Below are 19,077 nucleotides of genomic sequence, written 5' to 3' on the forward strand. Positions count from 1 at the left end.
GTTGTGATGCCACGACTTGCCCCTTTGGGAGCCACATGCGAAGTTCCGCAAGTTGGCTTTCCTACATATCGCAGTTGATGAAAACGAGGCGGCGGCGCCCACACTAGGAGAGTTATAAAGGCGACAGGGCGAATACCACATATGTGGGCGTTGAGTATAACACATTATGAAAAGATCAAAGAAAAAAACTGCACATTTTTGCGCTGTGATTGTCGAAGGGGGAGGTCGGCCAGCTTGTTCACATGAGGTGTCTTATTTGGGAAAGCCCACTTGCGGAATTTCGGATGAGGTCAAGCCTGGCAGCATCCAAATGCGATCAATCCACGCGATAATTATCGGAGAAGAAAGCGAAGAGAATGCATTTTTGTTATTTTCCTGGCACTTTAAACTCGGTAGTCAAATAAATTTGCAGATATTGTGGTTTTGCCATGGTCGAATTTATGAAAGTCAGCGGGGTAACGACTGCTGACGAATATTTGGAAATTCTCGATTATCAGTTTCTTGAATACGATTATGAATTGAATATCAAACTAATTCGATTTGTATTCAAAATTTCCAGTGTTCGCACACCTCTAGTAATAAGGGCTCTTCAAAGTACACATTTTTGAAAATTTCCTCTGTTGTGTATTTTCTCTGAGGACCACTTAAAGGAACCTAGGTGGAATTGAAAGGAATAGATGAATTAAGAGATTGCCTCACGGTAGGATTTTAGAAGGAAATTATGTGAGACATTGTTCACCTTGCAAGGCTTAACATGAGTTCCAAGAATGTTTTTTGTTTGAAAACTGGCCAGCACTGATTGCATTACTGGTGGCAAGAGCTAGGAATTTTTCAAAATAGCTAGCACTTAAGGCGAGTTATGGCAAGCTTGTTCATCTGCATATTGAGCATATCGTTGCATTGTTTTTTCTGAAAATATTGTTGGAGCAGTAACAAGAGGTTGCATTCTTTTTCTCTCATTTCAGATACTAACTGTAAAACAGAACTTGAAGGCCTATGAAAGGGTGGTTCTGATTGTGTGCCTGTTTCCATCTGGGAACTTACTTTTGACATTTGTAGTGTCGACTTCGAGTATAGACAAATAGTACTGCTGAAGTCCTTCTTTTTTTGCAAAGGACTGAGAGATAGCCAAAAATATCTTATACAGTGTTAACTTTTCCTCCTATAATGTATTTAAAACTAGGCAGACACCTAGTGCAGAGCACCTGCGTGCTGTTTATAAAGTCCATTTTTGATATTAAGATGTTGTGAAGTGTTTGAGGAGCTCATTCTAATGATGAGATTTCAGTTATGTTTTAGTCGAGATAATATAGAGGTTAGAGGTAGAATAAGGAGCTGATACATTTAGATATGTGTAGCTAGCAGCTTCTGCCCTTATTTTTTTATCGGTCATGGTATAAGGCCCCTAACTTTCTGTGGCAGAAAATTTTAAATTCTGCGAATTGAGCAAATTGAGAACGAAGAATCTGTGATATTCTGCAGGAGATATCAAATAATGCTTTTTTTTTTTAAATCCCTAAATACTTCGGGCAGCGCTCTCCAGCTACTAGGAGATGCGAGCGTTTCAATGGCCTTGGGGCAAAGCGTGTGATGCACAAAGCGGAAGAGGCAGTGACTGTAAATGTAAAGGAGGTGGCACGAGCCGTTGGCAAAGAAAAGGCAGTAAAAGAGTTCAGAGGTGTAGGGAAAAGAAAGAACAATGGACAAGCGCAGGACTTAGCAGCATGAATTACCAAGCAGAGGTGGCAGGGCGGTGACGGTGGCGGCCGCTGCTGCATGGGAGGCTGCGTGCGGTAGTGCATCGGAGGCATCGGAGGCTTCGCTGCTCTCGATTGTGTCGTGTGCATCCGAAGTGCTGCCTCTCATAAACATCAACGTATCCATAACATTCGTATTGTGGCGCGCTGTTTCTGTTTGTTTTCTTTTTTGGTGGAGGGTGTGTCAGCTTTTGTTGGCGTGCACAGTTTGGATCTGGTTATTTTCAGAACAATATTTCTTTAAAAAAATTTTGTTGAGGTTTGAAACTCCCCTTCTCACATTATGTTCGTGCAGATACGGTAAATTAGCCATTTCCCCATCATTCGGCCGTTTTGAATTATGCTCTAACAACAGTAACATAAAAAAGATAAAATGTGGCTGTAAACACGCAATTCTGCCAAAAATGCTCAAGCTTGTGATTTTTCGCAGAATCGCAGAAAACTGGGGGCCTTATTCATGGCAGTAGTATTTGGGTTTTAATGGAACAGCAGCAGCTGAGGCCATAAGGCAGTGAACACATATATGTAGATATATATTTTTTTCCAAGTCATACCTAAGCTATACAGTTCACCTCACTTATTCTGTGCTCTGTTGCCCAAACTTTGAAAGGGAACCGTTCTTCTTCTTTATTTCTCTGCAGTTTGCAGTCGCATTTGTTGCAGCAGTGTGCAACTTTGAGTTCTTATCTTTTTTTTTCCCTCGCATGTTAATGGTGGTGAAACTTTGGAGTGCTCATATCTGATATTGTAGCATCCAAACGATGCAGCTACTGCTTTGAACGACTGTCTGAATAAGGCGTTGGCACACACGACTGCCCTTACACACGGGTTTCTCAGTGTTTCATGACACAGTACGAGTAACAGGAGTAATGTTGTATGAATACTGATGGTGGGATGCAATGGCTTTATGCACTCCCATCACCCATTTAGAGGAAGCTTTCTTTGACTTAGCAGTCTGCTCCCAATTTTAGTAACTTATTTTTAGCGAAGTGCCTTTTGCTAATGTGTACTAATAATTCCTGCTGATATTTTTATGGTTGGTTGTCTTATTTCTTTTTTTGTTGTTCCACTGAGTGAGAGAGGGAGCATCTAAGCCTCCTTCTATAAATGAGAAACTTGTTTTGTTAATCTTGTGATATAGGCTCAGTTGTGCACTTGAATATGTGTGCCTGGCACCTTGAGAGAAATGTTGCTGACCATGCTGATTGCTTGAACTATTTACTAATATAATTCTTCAAGACTTGACGAATGTTTGCATAGCATAGTCTGAAAAGATGTGCAATAAAGTTTTTGCTTTCTTGGCCATCCTTGTTGTGGGCATTTCTGATGTTCCACTTGTGTTAATGGGGCTAACAATGAGTCCCTCAAAATGTTTTATTTTTGATGGAGATTGTTGCTTTTGTCTGTAGTGTAGCATTAGGAATTTGGCCTCACTCCTGTTTAAAACCCAACACATTACTGAATATATTACGAGCAAAACTCGGCTTTTTTTTCTGTTCACTGAAATTGTTGTGCTATTGTACAAGAGCCCCTACAAAAGTTTTTGGAACATGAAATCCCTCAAAAAGCATGGTTTCTTGGCAGTCTGTGAATGGAGCTATGAACTGAACAGTGTGCTCTGTGTGACGTGCATGATGTACCCCGCAGTGCCTGGTGTTGTCCTCGGGTAGCAAAGAAATTCAGCTTTTTTTTTCATAGCTATCTTGCTCCAAAAACTTCTGTGAGCACTTGTACAGGCACAGCCAACAGTAAATGGAGCATGCTGTGGCTTTATAAACCTAGGTTACACGTTAGTTGCTGGTAGCAGAAAGTATAGCATGTGCCTGCGGATTAGGTTGCAATTCTGTGGTCAGCTCAGACACATGCCTCTTGATTTGTATTGGGGTACTCGTCAATGCTTTTAGAGGAGAGTAGTGGGCTTTGTTTACTTCTCTGTGCACATGTACAGCATCCTAGGTTCTAGCTGTAGTACAGAATGGTGATGTCTGAAATCAAGCACTCACATGCATTAACATATTCTGTTGCAGCTTTTTTTCTGATGTCTTCTGAGTAGTATATTATGTTTCCTGATTTTTATTGTACACTTCAATTACAGTATAATGTAGGTGATGTCAGTGGCTGGTTAAGAGAGAGAGAATGAAATTTCACCGCAAAAAAGGAGACTGGAGTGGATTGTGGGTGCAGTCCGCAGTCCAGTGCTACAGTAGCTTCATTAGCAACAAAGCTGTAATTGTGTGCATGGCACCTCTCCTTTCTTTTCCTATTGTCACAAATAGGTTGCATGTTATAGTGTGGGGAATGTTGAAATGTGGTTTATGTGCTTTGCTGAATTCCACCAGAACTAGATAGCTTCTTCACTTCTACATGTTGCTTCTAGGGAAGACAGTTTTTCACATAGCGGCATGTCCACGTGACATTTCATCCAGTATTTTGCTTTTTGCAAACTGAAGTTCAGTGCTGTATGTAGAATTTGGTCCAGAATACAGCAACTCAGTGAAATTGTTTGGTCCTAGCACCTTGAGTGACTTCTATTTCACTATTTGGACTTGATGTTCCTGACTTAAATTCTTAGTGTGCAGTGCATGCTTTTCCTGCTCTTACATTTTGACATCAAGGTAAGGATCTACTTCTGCATTACATGAAATGTTATTTTGCACAGTTTGCCAATGGCACTGATTGTCAGTACTTGTGGTGACAGAAAGCACACAATGCTAATGATGCCATGTTCATCTTGCTCTTGGCCGCCGTGGTGGCTTAGTGGTTGTGGTGCTCAGCTGCTGACCCGAAAAACGCGGGTTCAATCCTGGCCGCGACCGTGGAATTTCGATGGAGGCGAAATTCTAGAGGCCCATGCCCCATAAACCAAACCAAACCAATCACTTTGCTCTTGGTAATTTTTTTTTTATTACAGTACTATCCATTATAGAAGTGTCTCCCACACTTGACAGCATGGCGTAGAACATTTTGCAGGTCTTTTTTCTGCAAGAGAACAAAACAAAAAAGGCAGCCAGTAAGGGTGATTGCCAGTGTAGCTGTACCGATATGGACATGATATAAAGAAATACCAACTCACAGTGAAAGTTTTCCGAAGGGCAGGAAGCAGACTCTGTAAGAACAGCGCACAGTAGCATTAATTTTAATTCTCCAGCCCACTTGTGAGACTTGCAATTGCTATCTTCTTCTATATACTTTACAAAGTGCTGTATATTCTTCGGTTAAAAAAAAAAATCTTAGTTAAAATGCCTGATTCCAGTCATTAGAAGGTTTCAAGGTTGTGTGGCCATTACATTAACACTCGCTCAATATTTCACATCTACTCCAGGTAGGGAGTGGCAGTTGTCATGGCCTCTCTGTGCTTGTATATTTAGCTCTAAATTGTGCATGTAGTGGGGTTGATATTTATTAGCTACCTGAAAATGGTTACTTCTCTGAGCATGAGAGGTTTCTGCCATTTATTAAATAGTGGCATAAGGTGGATAACTTCCCATTCATTTTGTAAGATAGTGGGCAGTGTGAGCGTGTGTTACAGAGATTGGATCCCAACAGGACATCCACATGGCATGCGTGCAATTCATTATTTTGTACATGTTGCTTATGGACATTCTGCTCAAAGAGGTCTTCGAGTACATGCAGCCTACGCACTTTTGTTACATCGCTGGACCACGGCATGTCCTAAATTGGCCTTAAAACGCCCATCAGCCTTTTGCGGCATTACTGTCGTCAGTTTTCATCTTTTGTGCACTTGTTCCATAGTATTTCATCCCTGAACACGAAATTCTGGTATTGTCTGTTTTTCTTGTACAGAATTATAGAGAGTCATCAAAAGCATGTCATGAAAGAGAAGGTTCGAAAACTACATTACGCTTTCTTGTATGATTGCTTAAGTGTTGTGGGTGCATCATGTCTGCATCGAAATTTGTGCACATGCACTGCCTGTTCCCCCATACAGCCCATGCTGTCCTGTACAGTTGTGGACTAAAGTTTACAGAATGCAGTTCATTAAAAAATAATAATTTCTACATTGCTTCTCTACCCAGTCGACTAGTATTAGCGACAAGAAATGCAGCATTCATGTCCTCTTATGCTTCTAAGCTTGCAGTAAAGTGGTTTGGACAACCAGTCAGGCAGAAATAATTCTTTTTCTGTGAACCCGCATCTCGTAAACTTCTGCCAATTGTTATACATTTTTGATATGCTAGAAATGCTCGGAAGAAAACATGACTCACACAAAAATATAGCAACATAAAAATCATCTCTGGTTCCATTAGGAGTCATCTGGCTTCACTGTACAGTGAAATCTTTGCTGAACTGACTGTGGCAAACCTTAGTGTAGTTAAGTGGCTTCTATTGTGTATGATTGTTGTGCGGCAGGTAGTGAACTGTGATTAGCTTGCATCAGTTTGCTTGCTTTATGAATAGGCTTTTTTTCTTCTCTGTTGTTTAATCTGAGTGTGCTATTTAATATTTTAGACTGCTAAATAATGCAAGTCGCCCGTGTACAGTGCAATATTGGTGCACGTTAAAGAACCCCAGGTGGCCGAAATTTATTCCGAGCTCTCCACTGTGGTGTCTCTCGCTCCCCTTTTTCACTTCCTCTTTTTCCCCTTCCCTCACGGCGCTACTGAGGTGTCAGTGTCCTCTGAAAAGTGAGACAGTTACCGTGCTTTTCCTTTCAACAAAACCAATTTTTGTCGCTAGCAGGTGCAAGGTGATAATCCACAATGTCATGACAGTTGGTTGGCAACATTGTCTGAAGGACTCTTTTGAGTAGCATTTGCTGCTGTGTTCATGAGTTGTATCCGTCTATAGATTCTTGGCCCAAATAGTAGCTGCGACACAGAGATTGATCAAAACAACACTGTCTTTGAACAGAAATTAGCAGTATCTCATTATTTTATATGAGCTTTTTCTAAAGCGGTGAACTTAGCTTCCGTGCTTGAAAACGTGTCATGTTTCCTACCAGACCTTCCTGGTTCGCCTCTTCCCATCGTAATAATTGCATGCACCACCTGCATGAACGGATGCGTTTTTAAAAAATTTTATTTGAGATGGTTGCCATTAGGCATAATGAGAAGGAGAGAAAGTTAGAAGATGGAGTGTAAACAAGCCTCGCTTAAAAAGTGGCAAAAGTTCTCGATAAAGTGATTATCATATGTCCACTTGCGATAGTTGCCTGCAATGTCCCATTGCAGGCCTACCTTCCTTAGGAAACGTTGTCTCACGGAGGCTGTAGCCGGGCAAGTCGACAGCAAGTGTTTTTTGTCACACAGGAGGGTATTGGTGAGCACTAGCAAAATATGGAGAGGGACGAAACACCCTCTTCATATTTTGCTAGTGCTCACCAAAACCCTCAAGGATGTATTTCCAACTAGCCCCATTAGTAGCTCTTTTGGCTTTTTTGTTTTGCAGTCTGTTCCATTTATCTTGTATCCACACCCCCAAGATAACGCCATTGGATGTGTACTGCAGCTCGCACAACGCAGAGTAATACTAGGTTCCCTAAGAAAACCTGAAGCACAGCTGCATGCAGTGGAGTGGAAATGCATAGCCTTGCTGGTAGTATAACTCAAGGAATAGTAGTACATTTTGAAGTACGAGCATCTGCGCTCTGCTGGAGCCACATATAGCCTGCGTGTATGTGATTATGCTGTGTTGGAAACAAGCGAGGAACGCTGATAGTCAGGTGTGCAGGTCTTGTAGTTCAGAATGGGGTCTTTGGCCACGGCCGTAACGGTTGGCAGTAGCCTTTGGGTACTGTAAAAAGAGCGTTACCGTAAACGAAGGATGGCATGGCGAGAACGCAGGAAGGCATAACTGGAGGGTGGTTACCATGGAAACCGTTCATAAGGTAGTTACCGTGGAAGGAGAAGGATGTGGCCAGAGTGGAGGAATCGCCATTTGGAGGTTGGTTACCGTGGAAGGAGGAGGATGTGGCGAGCGCTTAGGAATGCGTAACTGGAGGGTGGTTACCATGGGAACCTATCCGGTTGGTGGTTATCGTGCGAGAAAGAAGGAGAGTATGACGAGGACGGAGAATTGTAGCACAGTCCATCTGCGGCAGCTGCTGCGAAACGCACCACCCAAGGAGAGGGTCGTCGATGCGCCGTGTGTCTAGAGCGGCGGACTAGAGAGCTAGTTGAAAAGCTAGTATGTGGGGAAAATTAAAAAGAGCGCTCTAGAATTATACAGATAAGAAATCGTTCTCATGTTCTCAACCTCAATATGTAAAATACAAATATACCATAGCAGCTGTCGCTGAATCGCGCATTACACTATGGTAACCGTCCTGTCAATTTTTTAACTTTTTTTTTAGTATTCCTGTGAGGAAGATTGCAAATTTGGATGAAATGGGTGAAGGGGGAATCTAAGGAGGTGGACTAGATACTTTGTCTCGGAGAAGGCATGGGTCCCTGGTATTGCATGCGAATTAGTGTTCACCTGCGGGAGCATATACGGACTCAGATTTGGATCACAATCCGAGTCATGAGTCGGGGCTCGGATTCAGATCATGAGCTGAATCGTGATGAGTCAGCTCAAGTCAGCCGCCCATATCAAATAAGTTTGTGTTGGAATTTGAACGAGCCCATGATGCTGATGGGGCACACAAGTCCATGACGAAAGTGATACGGTAGCCCCTAGCGGATCCAAGTGTCTGTGTGCACGCGTGATTGAAAATCGGTTTTTAGGAAAGGAAATGACACAGTAGCTGTCTCACATATCTTGGTGGACATTCGAACCGCGCCATAAGGGAAGGTATAAAGGAGGATGTGAAAGAAGGAAGGAAGAGGTGCCGTAGTGGAGGGCTCCGGAGTAATTTCGACCACCTGGGGATCTATAACGTGCACTGACATCATACAGCACTCGGGTGTCTTTTGCGTTTCGCCTCCATCGAAACACGTCCGCCGCGATCGGGTTCGCACCTGGGTACTCCGGCTCAATAGACGTGAGCCACCACAGCGGGTTGCGCGTGATCCGTAATGCTAATTACGATCGTGGTCGAGCTAAGGATCTGGAGTGACTGGTTTTTGCTGGCGTAAAATTTTCTGTGGCATTGGTATTGCCAGAACTTCAGCTGTTAAAAAAAAAAAAAACAAAACAATTAGTCGGCTTGCAGTCCCATGCACTCGGTGCAGAGTTCTTAGGAGAGGCTGCCCAGAAGACATGGTGACATTAGTCGTGAGCATTGCTCTCTTTGTCCGTCGTCTTTTAAAACGAAAACTTTACTGTTCCGCGAGTTTCGCCGACTCAGTCGCTTTGACCTTCAGCGACCTTCAGCCGCTCCGCAGCGGCGCTTACTCAACCATGTGACTAGCACTGCCACTCGCCGCGGTGGTTCCGCCGCCGGCTGAGAAGCGTTTGGCCCGCTGACACGGCAACTAAACTCACAGCCCTTCCCATAGGCACTCGTATGAAGCTCAAGGTCAAACATTTAGCCAAAAACATTTGCCAAATTTGTGACGAAAACCTTAACGCAGATAATGACCATATTCTCTGGGGATGCGAGGGAAATCCTCCCCTCAGAAAGCTTCTGCCATATTTCTCAGCTGACAGCTGGGAAAAGCTTATACGCGATGAAAACTAAGAAATATACGAGGGAACATCGCAGATTGGATCCTAGAGGTTGTCCCTTCATGGAGGCCACCTGGGGCGACAGTGGCTTAATGATGACAATACATGCCTAATAAAGTTTATTCCTCCTCCCGTATCCGCCGCCGGCGCACGCGCTCTCTCCGCCGCCGCAGCTGGAGCCGCCGCGCATTGGCTCTCCCGCTGTCAGACCGCGTGACTGGTCGCGCGCTTGGCCATGGTTCAAAGGGAAGCGCACCGCTCGCCTAGGCAGTGCACGCTTCGCCATGGATCCGAGCGAAGCTAGGCCATCTAGGAACGTAACGCAGAGGTCCTTACAACGTCGTCAGCAAGCGACGTCTGACCACTCCTCTGATATCGCCCGCTTTCGCTTTGTATAACTAGGCTTAGAAGATGAGAGAAGCCAACAACCACAGAAACCAAGGGGCACGGCCCCACGGGGATTTTTTTTTTATAATTTATTTATTTTGTGGTGTTGACCAATTTATATCAATTCATAATATTACTGAATATGTTATCGCTTAAAGGTAATTGATTAGAAAAGCAGAAGAAAAAACAACCACATGCTGCCGGTGGGATCCGAACCCACGACCTCCGAATTACGCGTCCGGTGCTCTACCTCTGAGCTACGGCGACGGCTGTCAAATCTTCTGCTTTCGGGGGTATTTATGTTTACAAATAACCTAACCTTGAGAGTGTTCACTAGCGCCACCCACGTTCGTAAGCGGCGGACATAGAATGTCCTGAGTTACCGCTGCTGTGACGTAGAACGTCATCGAACGGCGCGGGTGGAAGCTGTGTGAGAAGAGTTGAACGTTCGTTTAACAGTACCTTTTGCTGGGCTAGTTGGTGTGACATTGTGTTCAGGAAAGAAAAAACAGCGCTAAATTTTACACAAACCACACAGAAAGACGGACAGGACGGGCGCTGTCCGGTCCTGAGCGCTCGTCCTGTCCGTCTTTCTGTGGGGTTTGTGTAAAATTTAGCGCTGTTTTTACTTTCCTGAACACAAAGAATTGAACCTCCAGCATTTTTTTTACTGTTTTTTCTTTAATAAGTATGCACCAACCGGCCCAGATTTCGACGTAGTAATCATAGCGCGGGAAGATCGCAGGACAAAGACGAGACGGGACAAGCGCTAACTTTCAACACAGCGGATTTATGGCAGATCAGGAGCATGTATACACAACTGATACAGCCGATAGAACGATGAAAAGACAAAACAAAATGCCACATGCTGTCATGCCATGAAATCGAGCTCTTTCCTTGAATATGCCACAGACGGCCTGCTGACGCATTGATCTCCTGTCCGTGCTATTGCACACGCTTCTTTGATTTCTCTAGTCAAGTCGTTATGGTGCCGATACAAAATGACGGTCTTATCGAACAGGGGATGGCAAAGTGGTACTGCGTCACATTTTTTGCAATGGGCCGCGAGATGGCTGTCTATGGTGATGTTTCCAACTTTATTGTTGTGCTCTAGGATGCGCACATTCAAACACCTACCCGTTTGCCCTATGTAATGCCGACCACACGAAAGCAGAATTTTGTATACCACTCCCCAAGGCACGTAGGCATTTCTATGCTTAATTCTGCACTGAGGACCACAAAGATGTCTGTTTTTAGCTTATTGTGAGAAGGCTCTTTTTGAGCGGCTAGATGACCTTAGGATGTTAAAAATTTTTACGTGCGTTGATGATTTTTTAATTGTTTTAGGTGGACCGGTTTTTACTGACCCTGATGTATCGCGCATTTTAGACTATTTTAGTGTGTGCTTTAGGCCCCTAACGTTTACTCATGAGTTGCCCGCGCAGGACAGCATTAGGTTTTTAGATCTGCGGCTGCGTTTCAACCACGATCATACCTGCTGGTTGTATGAGCCTAGAACCAACAAGCCTCCTTTTCAATACAGCTCTGCTCATTCAAAGTTGGTAAAGAGAAGCATTGTTCTTTCCTTCTTGCCGAGCGCTCTCTGCATGTCATACGGACATGCTGTGGAAGAAAGTGTACAAAAGCAGGTAGAACGTTTGGAGGCGGCTAGTTATCCCAAACATGTCATTGTCTCAGTTGTAGAAGGCTTGCATCGCAGAAGAAAAGTTGTCACACATGAGCGACGAACAGTGAGCAGAGGAGAGAAGGAAAATGGAAGAAAAAAGTTGGTTTGGTTTATGGGATTTAACGTCCCAAAGCGGCTCAGGCTGTGAGAGACGCCGTAGTGAATGGCTCCGGAAATTTCGACCACCTGGGGTTTTTTAACGTGCACTAACATCGCACAGTGCACGGGCCTCTAGAATTTCGCCTCCATCGAAATTCGACTGCCGCGGCCGGGATCGAACCCGCGTCTTTCGGGGCAGTAGCCGAGCACTATAACCTCTGAGCCACCGTGGCGGACGGAAGGAAAAAGAACGAAAGAAAAGGTAGCCGTGATTCCCTTCCTGCATAAGGTCTTGCACAATCTAAGGAACGTAGGGCAACGTTCTGGAGTAAAAGTAGCATTCACGGCACCTAAAAAGCTTTTCAGTGCGAGCAAAAAGAGCTGCCCTACCCGAACGCGGAAACCTCAGTTCAGAATTAACCACAGAAATGCCTACGTGCCTTGCAGGAAGGGAGTAGTACACAAAATTCCGCTTTCGTGTGGTCGGCACTACATAGGACAAACGGGTAGGTGTTTGAATGTGCGCATCCTAGAGCACAGCAGTAAAGTTGGAAACATCACCATAGACAGCCATCTGGCGGCCCATTGCAAAAAATGTGACGCAGTACCACTTTGCCATCCTCTGTTCGATAAGACCGTCGTTTTGTATCGGCACCATAACGACTTGACTAGAGAAATCAAAGAAGCGTGTGAAATAGCACGGACAGGAGATCAATGCGTCAGCAGGCCGTCTGTGTCATTATCAAGGAAAGAGCTCGATTTCATGGCATGACGGCATGTGGCATTTTGTTTTGTCTTTTCATCTTTCTATCGGCTGTATCAGTTGTGTATACATGCTCCTGATCTGCATAAGTCCGCTGGGTTGAAAGTTAGCGCTTGTCCCGTCTCGTCTTTGTCCTGCGTTCTTCCCGCGCTATGATTACTGTGTTACAATGAATTACCAACCTGCCCAAGCCTATTCTGTTCTGTCCCCAGATTTCGACTCTCAGACATTAGACGGTTGGGCTAAAACAACGCCCCGTTTAAAAGCTAGATAACATATATTGTCTAGACTAGATGGCGGCAAGAAACGGGAAAATATAAAGAACCGTGCAAGTGGTGAGTTAAGGTCTGTGAGGTGGCTCAAAATATTTCGTGATTTTAATGAGTAGAACAAAAGGCATAAATGCAAGTAAGATGCGTGAAGAAAAAGGTGTCATGTTACAGCTTGCCGCCTGTTCACCTATAAAAATTATATTCTGTACCCCGTTCACACCTCAGTGTTCACTTATAGACGTGCAACTTAGATGCAGAAGAGATTCAGCACTCCAATGATTGAGCCCAGATGAGTTGTGAGTCGGGTGTTGTTAGTAAACCTTTACTTTCTGTCCTTCGGAGGACTCCAAAAGTCGTACCCCCAGCTCGATGCCCTGATGAATAAGATGAATGAGCGAGTCCAGAGGATGAGTCATAAGTTGGAGTGATGCCTGAAGAGTTGTCAGCCAGGCCTAAATGAGTTTGAGGTGGCCTCTATAGGTGAACCAAACTTTTGTGAACAGCCTGAGGAGCAGTCGGGATTTTGCCGAGGGAGTACCGTCCAGCTTTGATTTGTCAGGTTAGGCCCGTTTTGCAGCGGGTCTGCTTGCAGCAAGTCTCGATTCATAGACGGTACCTAAAACGGTACGTAAGAACGTTGTTCCTTCTCCGAACTTCCGGCCGTTCAAGTGCTTGGAAGGAACTTAACGGAAACGATGGCATTCGATTCGATCAGTCTATGTGCACTTGTAAAGTACGTCACTTGAGATTGACCTTGTTAAAACCTGCCGCGAATAATTTCTCCGCGTACAGCTCCTCTGCTGCAGCCATTCTGTGGACACTCAAAACGGTGTCACCGAAATTGTTTTTACGAAATACTCTCCGTGCACGTGGATGCGGTTCTTACATGTATCGTGTTCTCTGCATGCTTGTTTGCATCTTCAGAAGTTCTGATTGATAAAAAACATAGGGTCACTGACCAAGTCAAAATTTTAATGAAACGTACTGACGTTTCGGAAGCCCTACGGCTTCCTTGTTCACAATGGGTGAAACTAGGCAAAAGCATGCGTTTATATCTTATTCAAAATGTGTCGTAATGATCTTGCGTAGTCAGCAGGCAGATTTCCTTGCGTCCGATTTAGTGTACCGGGAGTGGTTTGTATCATCAAAGACTCTAGATACAAGCGTCTAGAAGTGATTCGTTCTCTGGCAAGCACACGTGCCCCGTCCCAATTGATGACCCGACCAGACGATGTTTCGTCGAACTCTTGACTACAAGTTCTGATTGACAAGCAATTTTGGAATATTTCCTAAGCTGAACATTACTCCATGTGCAGAAGCTGCATTTTGTTGGCGTTTTTCTTAGCGTTACTAACTTGCTCCGTCCATTACGTTATGTTGCGTGTCAAGTTTCTTGTTGATGCACTAAGCAGTAGGGCGTCGGGAAAGCTTTAACACTATTCGCTGAAATTCGAAGACACACTTGCAGAGAGCAGCGCATATGCGGGAGCAGGGCAGGGAAGGGGGTGCCCTCCCGTGCTTGCAAATGCGAAAAAGCAGTCCCTCTGCACTCACAAAAACGGGCTGGGGTTGCCCTGTGTACAAATAAGCCATCCTCAGGTGGAAGGTTGTCCTTGTACGTGTTTTCATTGGTGTATGTTAAGCGTTTAAACGTACTTATAAACCATAAAGGTTGCGGGACAAAGCGCCCTTTCGCATAGCACGTATTTGCTGGTCACGGGCAGAGCGGAAACGCCACCTCTCCCGCGCCCTCCGGTCCTCTCCGAATTTCAAGGCCGGTGCGAGAGCAGGTGAATCACTTGGCGTGCAACCTTACCATGTTTGGTGAACACAAAGTTCTTATGAACTGCCTTTCGCTCATGTGTCGTGCCTCGCGGAAGGTCTTCACTTTGAGCTGAAACTGTGAAGCGCTTATTAAGCATCTCAAAGTGTCACATCACTAAGCTGTAAACTTTAATAATAATAATAATAATAATAATAATAATAATAATAATAATAATAATAATAATAATAATAATAATAATAATAATAATAATAATAATGATGATGTTTATTTCACAAAATTCACATACACCTTCACAAAGAGGCGGGCCCGTCAAAGCCAGCGTGAGGCTTGTTGAACTTGGCCCAAAATAAAACCATTTCAGATGCAATAATAATAAGGCTTCGTTACGACTTGTTTAGAGTAGTATAAGTCATCTCTGCTCGGCATCATTCAGTCTATATGTCGAATAGCAAAACAACGAAACTCGGTCATTCTAATTGCAGCAAACGAGACGGCGGGGAAGTTTCAGTAGCAGCAGTCTTTAGAAGCATCATTTCAAGTGCAGGATTAGAGCGTTATTCTGACACCAAGGGTTTTTCAAAAAACTCGAGTTCCGCGACGCGTTGCCGCTGTTTGCTTCCCCGAAAGCTCCTATTGTGCCCAAGCCCTGGTAGGAAGCAACGGATCGCTGTAGCGGACTGCGGGACGCGGTTCCGGGACAAGAATAAAATGAACAAAGCACTTTTACCAAGCGTTGTCTTTGTAGCGACAGCTCTACTACTTTTTCTTATTGACATCAAAAATACAGTCGAACCTGGTTAACTTAAACCCGAAAAACGTCAGTTTGTGTCCCCTGACGCGAAATTATTGTAGGAGCTCAAGAATTTGCGGCCCTGAACAATGCCCCTGCGTACCTTGCGCCTCGAACGACGAAGAACGCAGCGGTACGTTTTCAGTTGGGTCTTTCGGCTTTGTGCTGAAAGAGAGGAGAACAAAATGGTTGTATTAAGTTGACCTGCAGTTCTGCTCCAAAGTAATGCAGATATGATCGGTTAAGGTGTGCTAATATGAAGTTTTTCAAAGAGTCAAATACGAAGGGAATATCGAATTATAAAGCGCTGGTGCATTTGTTGACAATAATGCATTTTTATCTTCACACGTTTGACCGTTTAACTCTACTGAATAATGCACGAGTATTATGCCTTCACACTATAGGCATGGCTCCATCAGTAAAATCCCCGGTTGAAACATTATCGTTCTTTACAAGAACAAAATGGCTACCATGTCATAATCGCAAAAGGCCCTGATGCAGTACGAAAAGGTTTTGCAGTGTGAAGTACTATAATTATGTTTGAAATAAGAAATCTTACCTAATCCTTATCAAAGAAAGTCTAAAACATACCGCACTTAGCCGCCATGTTACTGTGTCGCTGTCGGTGAAGCTTGCCAAGCCTCGCCCACGAGCAAGAAAACTAGTTCATGTGGATGCTTTCAGGATTTTCGATTTGTATCATATATTCGGGTCTCTTCAAATATTCGAAGTACGTGGAGACTCACCTTTCGAATCGAATGCGAACATTAAATGTTTAATATTCTAATCGTGTCCGAAAATGTTTATTCGCAAACCCCTAGTTAAAATGTATATTTAAGAGAGCACTTTGTTGGGCGAGTCGGTCGTACATACTTAAACAAGGGAATTGCGCTAAAAGAGACATGGATGAGAAGAGGGAAAGGACGGGCGCCCATCCTTGTCCTCTTCTCGTCCGTGTCTTTTTTAGCGCAATTCCCTTGTTTAAAATGTATATACTTTCGGCGTGAGTCATAACGTTAAGAGCTCAGACCAAAAGAGCGCGGAATTTTTTTTTTCACCAACACCACTAGTTACAGCCCCTGCTCTAACAGTGATAGCGTTAGTGTAGATAATGTAATCAAACAAGTAACTACAGCTGCGCCGTACAGTTCAATCGACACTCGTGACCGTGACGTAGACAAAGGAGGCTTACGCTATAGGACTTTCCTATCAGGACGTCGCCGTATTACTATATACGAGGTCTGTTAGAAAAGTATCCGACTTTATTTTTTTTGCGAACACCTGATGGATATGAAACAAGCGCGCTTACAGCAGCCGACCTTGAACCCTCGTGCGCATGCACGAATTTTTTCCCGCCTGCCGATAGCGTCAGTCGCTGGGAAGCAGCGTTTGAGTGAGGGAGTGCGCAGTGTTCTCGTCGGTTTTTTGTTGCAAGGAAAATGGCGGAGCGAGAGGAGCAGCGCTACTACCTCAAATTTTGCCACTTGGCTTTCGCCAAGTGGTTGGTTGGTTGGTTTATGGGGTTTAACGTCCCAAAGCGACTAAGGCTATGAGAGACGCCGTAGTGGAGGGCTCCGGAAATTTCGACCACCTGGGGTTCTTTAACGTGCACTGACATCGCACAGTACACGGGCCTCGAATTTCTCCTCCAAAGAAATTCAGCCGCCGCGGCCGGGATCGAACCCGCGTCTTTCGGGCCAGCAGCGGAGCACCATAGCCACTGAGCCACCGCGGCGGCCTTCGCCAAGTGGAGATTATTGGAAATGTTCAGACGGCTTTCGGTGATGATGCTATGAGCAGCACATAGATTAAGCAGTGGTGCAACTGGTTTAAAGACGGCCGCACATCCGTGGAGAGAGAGCCACGCTCCGGCCGGCCATCAACATGCCGAAATGACCAGGTAATTGCCGAAGTGAACGCTGTGGTGATGCGGGACTGTTGTGTGACTATCCGAGAAATTGCGGAAGAGGTGGACATCAGCAATTTTTCTGCACATTCCATTATCACCGAATATTTGGCCATGGACAGAGTTGCGGCGAAATTCGTGCCGAAGCTGCTGACGGTGGAGAAAAAGCAGCTTCCTGTTGAAGTCTCACAGGAGATGCTGGATTCCACAAACAGTTACCCTGACTTCACCGACGCCGTAATCACTAGTGACGAGTCTTGGGTGTACGGGTACGACCCGGAAACCAAATCCCAGTCGTCACAGAGGACGCATTCCACGTCACCAAGACCAAAGAAGGCCCGACAAGTGCGCAGCAATGTCAAAGTGATGCTGACTGCTTTTTTGACTCCCTCTGTGTGGCACACCACGAGTACGCACCCCACAGGGTCAAAGAATGACTAAACAGTACTACAGGGATCTCCTCCATCGCCTACGTGGTGCTGTGCGGCGCAAGAGACCGGAATTAAGGTCAACAAGAAATTGGCGCATCCCTCGCGGCATTGCTCCTGCACATTCCTCGCATTTGATTCAGACTTTTCTGGCGAAATACCAGACTCCTGTAGTTCAACAAGCTCCTTACTCTCCTGATATGTCCCCCTACGGCTTCCGGCTGTTTCTTAAAATCAAGAGGTCATTGAAAGGAGCGCGGTTTCAGAAAAGAAAGGACATTATGGCTGCAACGACAGCAGAGCTAAATTCCATTCCGAAAAGGGTCTTTTCGGAATACTTCCAACAATGGCAGCACCGCTGGGAAATGCATATGGAGCCCCAAGGAGACTACTTTGTAGGTTATTAGGTTTCTAACGCTCCAGTTATGCCAGTTTTTTTTTTATTCGGCCAAAGGTCGGATACTTTTCTAACAGACCTCGTATGTGGTATTACTATAGCTGGACTACTTTGTGCCCCTAGCGCTACCAGGCGCACTCATGGGCGTCGCCTTACTGACATGCTCAGTGCTGCGTCACTGCGCATGTGCTTGAAAGATCAGAACTTTGAGTTCAGCAGTTTTGCTTTGTATTTTTGTATTTTTGTTGACATTAGAAAAAAATAAATTTCTCTTTCCACGCTTTACTGCCGTTGGGCTGCTGGGCTGGTGTGCACTAAGCACAAGCACGTGGAAGGGGTATCTCCAGGTGCACACAACAGTCCGGTGAGCAATATGGCGACACCCTGGTTGGAAATTTCTATGTTGTGGTACACTGAACGGTGTTTTGCTTACGCACGGTTGGCGGTCTCTGTGTTGGCCTGCCTGAGCCTCGTTTTGACCGGAAACAGAACTAGGCCTGACTCGACATGTTTATGCCATAAATTTAACATTCCCAAGTAATGCACGTGTACGCTGCGTATCGTGTCCGTCTGGGTGCACAACGTTATGTGCCTGTAACCACGCTCTGAACGCATCTGAGTGGCTCATTATGCCAGTGTGGCTGCGTGGCACACTATGATCTCACATCTAGTCGACACGCGTTCAATAATTAAGTACGTTATTTGGCAGCTTGGACGCAGCGTTCGCGGTTGTCCATTTGATCGCCCTGAAGACATTTCGTTCTCCCATCGTTGAAAGAGTTCGGGCGGCTCGCATGTGAGCGCTACGTGTCCTTTCTCGTGCAACGTAGCAAGGTCTTAAGAATAGGCTGAAGGCAGTGAGTGGAACACCGCGGCTAAAGGCGATCATTTTTAAACCGCTTAACGCGCTAGCCATTCAAGCACCACATAGCACCTCGCGAACTGTTCGCGTTTCGACCTCTACGCGACTCCTCGCCCTCATCCTCCAGAATACTTTTTGTAGCTTCCCTCGAGATCGAAGTGTTGACCAGTGCACAGCATGTCATTCTGTAGGGCTGCGTACTCACTGCAAAAGCTGGGAGCTGTGCTTGATGGTGTCTTGGTTGTTTTCGCCTTTGCGCACTCCGCTATCGCAACGAGCACGCACAGCAACAGGAGCACCTTCATGATAGTTTTCCCGGGGTGACCTCGATGAAAGGCGCCCCCGTGTAGGCCGGGTTTTTCAGCCATGTCCTG

General features: G+C 45.1%; 1 protein-coding gene and 1 pseudogene across 2 annotated transcripts in view; one reads left to right on the forward strand and one right to left on the reverse strand.

Annotated features, from left to right (window-relative positions):
- LOC149352335 (tRNA methyltransferase 10 homolog B-like) overlaps positions 1–3,060 on the forward strand; it is a 37,125-nt pseudogene extending 34,065 nt beyond the window's left edge. Inside the window, exon 9 of the transcript XR_016290771.1 lies at positions 966–3,060. The product of XR_016290771.1 is annotated as a tRNA methyltransferase 10 homolog B-like (transcript). The remainder of the gene's footprint in view (positions 1–965) is intronic.
- Positions 3,061–4,654: 1,594 nt separating this feature from the next.
- LOC149352336 (uncharacterized) lies at positions 4,655–19,077 on the reverse strand. The gene is made up of 5 exons (XM_089581502.1): positions 18,909–19,077; positions 15,214–15,275; positions 14,351–14,434; positions 4,831–4,863; positions 4,655–4,736 (listed from the first exon to the last, which is right to left on the reverse strand). Exons 1-5 carry the CDS (start codon positions 19,069–19,071, stop codon positions 4,671–4,673), a joined length of 408 nt encoding a protein of 135 aa, XP_089437628.1. The 5' UTR covers positions 19,072–19,077; the 3' UTR covers positions 4,655–4,670.

This window comes from Amblyomma mixtum, chromosome 3 (assembly GCF_055824585.1).
Source record: "Amblyomma mixtum isolate Tamu chromosome 3, ASM5582458v1, whole genome shotgun sequence".
Classification (NCBI taxonomy): Eukaryota; Metazoa; Arthropoda; class Arachnida; order Ixodida; family Ixodidae; genus Amblyomma; species Amblyomma mixtum.

What these genes read in the sequence shown, in the direction of transcription:
- LOC149352336 (XM_089581502.1), bottom strand. Translation starts at nt 19,071, where the DNA reads ATGGCTGAAAAACCCGGCCTACACGGGGGCGCCTTTCATCGAGGTCAC. An exon ending in CACAGCTCCCAGCTTTTGCA is followed by an intron (nt 15,276 to 18,908) that starts GTGAGTACGCAG and finishes CCTCTCTTTCAG; the next exon opens with CACAAAGCCGAAAGACCCAA. An exon ending in CTTTGTGTTCACCAAACATG is followed by an intron (nt 4,864 to 14,350) that starts GTAAGGTTGCAC and finishes CTGTTCTTACAG; the next exon opens with AGTCTGCTTCCTGCCCTTCG.